General features: G+C 39.1%; 1 protein-coding gene across 2 annotated transcripts in view; it reads left to right on the plus strand.

Moving 5' to 3' along the window:
* Positions 1-4,898, plus strand: part of DHX9 (DExH-box helicase 9) — a 50,946-nt gene extending 46,048 nt beyond the window's left edge. For both annotated transcript variants that reach the window (XM_004767922.3, XM_013064228.2), the window contains 4 exons: positions 420-649; positions 1,005-1,120; positions 1,823-2,023; positions 4,195-4,898. In XM_004767922.3, the coding sequence (XP_004767979.2) occupies positions 420-649; positions 1,005-1,120; positions 1,823-2,023; positions 4,195-4,585 (938 nt within the window). In that variant the 3' untranslated portion in view covers positions 4,586-4,898. The remainder of the gene's footprint in view (positions 1-419; positions 650-1,004; positions 1,121-1,822; positions 2,024-4,194) is intronic.
* Positions 4,899-6,522: the final 1,624 nt, after the last annotated feature.

Below are 6,522 nucleotides of genomic sequence, written 5' to 3' on the forward strand. Positions count from 1 at the left end.
ATACTCCTAAAGCATAGTCTGGGTAAAAATATTAGCTCTCATCCAGTGGGCTCCCCTTGGATTGTCGCTCCATCTTTAGAAAGAACAGCTGTTTAGGAACAGCAGATGGAATACTTGGTTTACCTATTGGTTAACTCACTCGGTGTGTAGATGATTAATGGGGGGTTGGGGGAGGTATCTGGGGTGCCTTTTTGTCTTAAGTAATCACTCCAGGCTTGTGTTGTGGCTGACTGAGTCTAAAAGAGAATGCAAGTATTTTAGTCTTCTTGTGGTGGAGACTCTGCAGAATTTCTCCTTGAAATTAATCTGGGTGCAAGAAAGGTGAGAAAGAGTCAGTTGTCCTAATTCTCTTAACTAGTTTAAATGCAATATGAAGATTAGCCAGATAATCTGATACTTTTATGCCATTCCTCTTACAGATTGCTTGTTGACGCAAGTGTTTACTAACACTGGACCAGATAACAATTTGGATGTTGTTATCTCTCTCCTGGCTTTTGGTGTGTACCCTAATGTGTGCTATCATAAGGAAAAAAGAAAGATTCTCACCACTGAAGGGCGTAATGCGCTTATCCACAAGTCGTCTGTTAATTGTCCTTTTAGCAGCCAAGACATGAAGTACCCATCTCCCTTCTTTGTATTTGGTGAAAAGGTAAGAAGAAGAAGGGAAAAAAAAGTTTCAGTTTAGAAAAATTCATGTTGCGGGACCTTCATGGGCTCAGTATGTTAAATATTTGACTTTGGATTTGGCTCAGGTCATGATCTTAAGGCCCCTTTTTTAGAATCTGTGCTGAGCATGGAGCCAGCTTGAGATTCTCTCCCTTTCCCTCTGCCCCTTACCACCCACCAACAAGGAAAAACTTAGTTGAAAATCTACATTGTCGTTACTTAATGTGCAGTGGGAACATGAGTTTTAATTTTTGAAACATAGTTCATTATCATTATATGGCCATGGATTGGCAGCTGGGATGTCATCTGTTTCTTCTTGCCTCTTTTTTTGTCTACAGATTCGAACCCGAGCCATCTCTGCTAAAGGCATGACCTTAGTCACTCCTCTGCAGTTGCTTCTCTTTGCCTCCAAGAAAGTCCAGTCTGATGGGCAGATTGTGCTTGTAGATGACTGGTATGGATTTTCAGATGTGAACTCCAAACTGCATTCTTAGAATTGAGGTCTGATAGGGTTCATCTGTTAATCTAACTTAATTTGTGAGATAAACATGACAAATTTCATGACATAAATGAGATTTTATAACATTGTCTTTTCTTGGAGAATGGTATATCTTGGTAGTATAGTTCATACTCAGTGGTAAGTCATACTGGTGGAAACAAATGCATTAGGGATTGAAGCCACTCTGCCCCCATGCATACTACCCTAGGGCATTGGAATTTAACTGGAACTTGGGTCCTCCTTTTATAAACTCTGTTGGTTAGAGACTACTGGTAAGCCTGTAGTAACCACCTGACAAAAATGTAATAGATCTTAGTGACCCGTCAGTAGGCTCAGTTGTATTCCTGAAAACTTCAGCAAAGTGAGTCTCGTCTTTCATTCTTTTATTGGAAGCTGAGTGATCTGTATTGTTAACAGTATTTTGCTTGATAGACTTCCTGGTTTACAGTACATGCCAGTAGCCAGCTGTGTGTTTTAAGAAGTTAGTGTAAGACTCTTATCATTCTTTGTACCTGTGATTCCCTAAGTCTGGGGAGTTAAAAGTATTAGTACTTAGAAGTTAAATTTATTCCATCACTTACCGTGTGTGAAATTGAGAGACAGTGGTCTTTTGCTGTATGTACCTTTCTTGTACTTTATCGTTTTTCTCTGTTTTAGGATCAGACTGCAAATCTCTCATGAGGCTGCTGCCTGCATCACTGCTCTCCGGGCGGCCATGGAGGCTCTGGTTGTTGAAGTAACCAAACAACCTAATATCATCAGCCAGTTGGACCCTGTAAATGAACATATGCTAAATATGATCCGCCAGATCTCTAGGCCCTCAGCTGCTGGTATCAACCTCATGATTGGCAGTACACGGTGAGTACACAGTAACTTCTCCTTGAACCAAGCAGAAGATGGTGACCTTTGCTGGCCTAAAATTCCCATAGTCAGCTGATAGAGGCCTTGTTTATTTAAGTTAGAATTCTAGACAAACATTGAATATGGAATTTAATTCTGGTTAAAACACAGAGAAAGAAGGATGTTACTAACTTTTATCTCTGTTAATAGTATATCAGCGCATGTTGGAGATTGAAAGGGACCTTGAAAGTACAAAGTCCAGGGTGGGTCACATGACAGGAAAGTGACGGAGCCTGGATGGTTCTCTTTCCACAGTTCTGTTTTGCCATCTTTAATGAAAATATGTTGATGGGCTAAATAGTTGCTTCTTCAAATGAAAAGCCTCAAGGTTTATCTTAGTAGGGAAATATAAGAATATGACTGTCTTAAAGATGAATAAAATTTCTCTTAATTCTTAGAATGTTTTATTTTGTTCGCTTTTTTCCACATTTTTAATCTTTCTTTGCTCACAATTCTTTATTTGGAAATATTTGATAGTTGCAGAGAAGACAGAAGAGGAGAACAGTAAACACTCATATAGTCCTATAACTTAAACTCACTAATTGTGAGCATTATGTGACACTTCGTTTTGTACATGTGTGTGCACACACATACTTCCTTTTTCTTAATCATTTGTGACTAAGTTGCAGAGGTTATGACATTTTACATCAGTATATTTCATGTGTCTTTTAAGCACATAGCTATAATACCATGATCACAGCCCCAAAATTTAAGCGTTTAACAACACTGTCTAATACACATATTAAAATTTTTCTAATTATCCAAAAATATTCTTTAATTTCCCTTTTAAGGATCATTTACTGCTTTCAGTTGTAAACTGTTAATAATTTTAATATATAGAACTAGAATTCATGAGACATTCTGGGTCCCATTTTGCTATAAACGATTTACTTTTTAAATTTTATTAATCATACAAATAGTATTCATTGTGTGCCAGGCACTGTGCTAAGTGCTTTTCTGATATTAACTCATTTTAATATTTGATCTCTCTATGATGTGGGTAGCTCTTGTCTGCTTTAATCTGAATAAGGAAACTGGCACAGAAGTTAAGACTCAAGGCCATATGGCTAGTGAATGGTGGGACCGGATTCAAACTAAGGCAGTAATGGCTCCTGAAACAGTGCTGTTATTTATTCTGCTCTACCTTGGTTTTCCAGTGGGTTAAATTATATAGGAGAATTATTGAGGAGTCTTCAAAAAAAAAAAAATGTCATAGGCAGATACAAATGTGGTGCTCATATATATTTAGAAGAGATTACTTTTGGCAGGAGGGGTGGTGATTAAGAAGGCTTCACATGTAATCTGCTCTGTGAAGGACCAAAGTCCAGAACCTAGAAAGTATGGGATAAATACAGGAAAGCGTTTAGGATGCATGAATATAACGGTGGCTTGCGTTGCATTAGGGAGAATTGAAATGGGGAGGCGTAGATTAGGCAAGTTTGCAGGACCATTAGTAGGAAGAATTGGTAATGGATTGAAATGGGGGGAGCAGGGCAGTGAAGGAGTGAAGACAGATCCCGGCTGTATTTCTGACTGGGACAGCTGCTGAATACACAGTGCTAGGCTCTGTAAGAAAAGCTGCGTAGGAAGAATAAGCAGTTTGGGGTATGCGGAGTTAGCATTGTTAAGTGAGACATCTTGATTCAAGCAGTTTTTCATTACCCCTCATTTTCTTTGTTTGCCACATGGAACATTTATGTGTAAACAAACCACCACTGGCATGGTTCAAAAAATGTATTTCAGAGTTAATGTAGGCACATACCTGGTGATAAAGATTAAATAACATTGCCAACTCCAAGAGCCTCTTCCTTACATGTTACTGCTTTTGTAGGATGCTGCGTAGCTGAGGCTCAGTGAAAGCAAACCCTCCATCTTAAGTTGTAAGGACATACTGCCAAATGGAAGATTTTTGAGAATGAACCAGAAAGAACTTTAGAAAAACAGACGGTTACAGTCGATGCATTGTGTAGCTACTATGGAGTAACAGATTTATTTCATTTTAGTGTATATTTGTGCACCTGGCTTCATTTTCTTTATGTATTAAATTTTCAAATAGGATTGTTTATATTTTATGACCAGTTGAGCTGTATTAAGGATCCTTTGCTGAAGATTTTGTACTTTTCTCCTAGGTATGGAGATGGTCCACGTCCTCCCAAGATGGCTCGCTACGACAATGGAGGTGGATATAGACGGGGAGGTTCTAGTTACGGGGGTGGAGGCTATGGCACAGGAGGCTATGGAGGGGCTGGAGGCTATGTTGGTAGCGGAGGCTACGGCGGCGGTGGCGGCGGTGGCGGCGGCAGCGGCTATGCTGGTGGCTCCAACTCCTACCGCGGAGGCTATGGCGGAGGCTACAGAGGAGGTGTTGGCGGTGGCTATAGAGGTGGCTCCGGAGGAGACTTCAGAGGGTCGAGTGGAGGAGGCTACAGAGGAACGGGGGGATTCCAGCGAGGGGGTGTTAGAGGGGGCTATGGGAGTGGTTATTTTGGACAAGGAAGGGGGGGAGGTGGTGGCTATTAAAACTTGTTATGTCAGTGCCTATGCATAGACAGTTTAAAAAAAAAAAAATGCATGCTACCTGTTTTCCCAAGTTGTTTATTTGATGCCAGTAAGTAAACCCATTTTCCACCCATTTTGTGGCTCATTATAGTTTAAGGAAACCAAGCATATAGATAACATTAGTGCTTTTGTTTATATTATGTAAAATACACTGATTCTAAAACTACCACAGTTTGTATTTTTTCTTTAAGGAGTAAAGATATGCCTTTAAAATTAACTTGATATTTTCTTGGCTTTAGTTTAATACAATAGAAAATAAAAGTATTATACCAAATACTGGCCATGTAGTTCATTGTTGACATTACACGTCATGTTGTTGACGTTATTCTGTTACTTTTAGTATTTAGAATAAATAGCCTTGAAATAGAATTCTTCTTCCAGTAAATACTGGCCAGTGCACAATTTCATATGGACCTCTACCCCTTAATAAAACTTGATCTAGGGCTGAACATTTTTATTTTTTCCCAGCTTTGTCTTTGAGAAATCTAAGACCAATGTAAGCATTCTCTTTTTTAAGTTTGCAGTTGAAAATTAATTTGAATTAGACCTAAAAATTAACCCACAAAATTCTTGAATTAAGGTTATGTTTAGTTGAAGAATGAAGGTAAGTGAATTGTCACTAATGCATCAAGTTTATTTTAGTAGAGAGGTTTATACATGTATAACATTTTATAGTTCAATAAATTTTCATGTTTCTCATTTGAGATCTAGCACAGTACAGTAGAGGTCACAAAGGCGTTGGATTAAATAGATGTGGACTCATATCTTAAAGCTGCTCTGGGACACATGAATCATCTTGGGCAAGTTACATTGTACATTAGAGTCCTTTGCAAAAATCTTATTTTATATGTCCTTTAGATAATGTTGATCAGCTGATTATTCCTGCCTGCTTACAGAGTCTCAGATCTATATCTCCACCTGAGATTTCCTTTCCAGACTGAAGAAAACCATCTAATTCAACCTTTGCCCTATCTTATGTTGAACTGTGTGTGGTTTTTTAGGGCTTTTTGTTGTTGTTGTTTTGCTTTTTAATCATGGAAGTTTCAGCTACTTAATTGCCAAAGCCTTAGTAAATTACCACATGTAGTTAGTTCTATTCCCAAAACACCTTCCATTTGTGCTTTTGTAAGCCAGCTACCTGCTCTATTCCAGCTCTCATTAACTTGGATGTACAGTGATGCAGCAACCTCTTAACTGGTCTTCCTGCTGGAAGTCCTCCTGTCTACAATCCATTTCTCCATTTGACAGCCAGAGTACACATTCCCATTCAGATCTAATACCACTGCCACCCCCACCCCTCCCGGCCTCAACCAGTTCTGTTCCTGTTCTAGCCTCAGTCATCCTTACCAGCTCTCCTTACCAGCTCTGTCACTGCACCATGCTTTCTCTCTCCTTTCATGCATGTTGTGGAAACTCGTACCACAGAAAGTAAAAATTCATTAATGCCTCGCTTAACTGGTGCTCATTTCTCCAATGACTTGTTAGAAATGAGAAATTAAGATGACCAAAATGGTGGAGAGAGATGTCAAATTACATTCTCTAAAGCTTTTAAGAACAACTTAGGCGTAGTTCTAATAATCTTTGAGTCTTTGGCTAAAAACCTTAGGAAGTGCCTATGCAGATTTCTCTAATTCTTCTCGTTGTGATTGTCTCCTTTCTGTATTCTGCCCCATAAATCGTAGCTATCCTCCCTCAACCAGCCTCTGTCTCTTCAGCTCCATGAGACTGCTTGTGCTCTGCTGCATTCTTTATTCCTATGCCATGATCTATCAAAATACCTTCACAGAAAGCCTGGGTGATCATAGGGCTCGTCTCATTTGTTTCCCTTAATTTGATGATCACAGTCCTGCATTGTTTGATTCCTGAAAGCAGCTGATTCAGATACATATGCACAAACA

This window comes from Mustela putorius, unplaced genomic scaffold (genome assembly GCF_011764305.1).
Source record: "Mustela putorius furo isolate JIRA1106 unplaced genomic scaffold, ASM1176430v1.1 tig00537335_pilon_pilon_pilon, whole genome shotgun sequence".
NCBI lineage: Eukaryota > Metazoa > Chordata > Mammalia > Carnivora > Mustelidae > Mustela > Mustela putorius.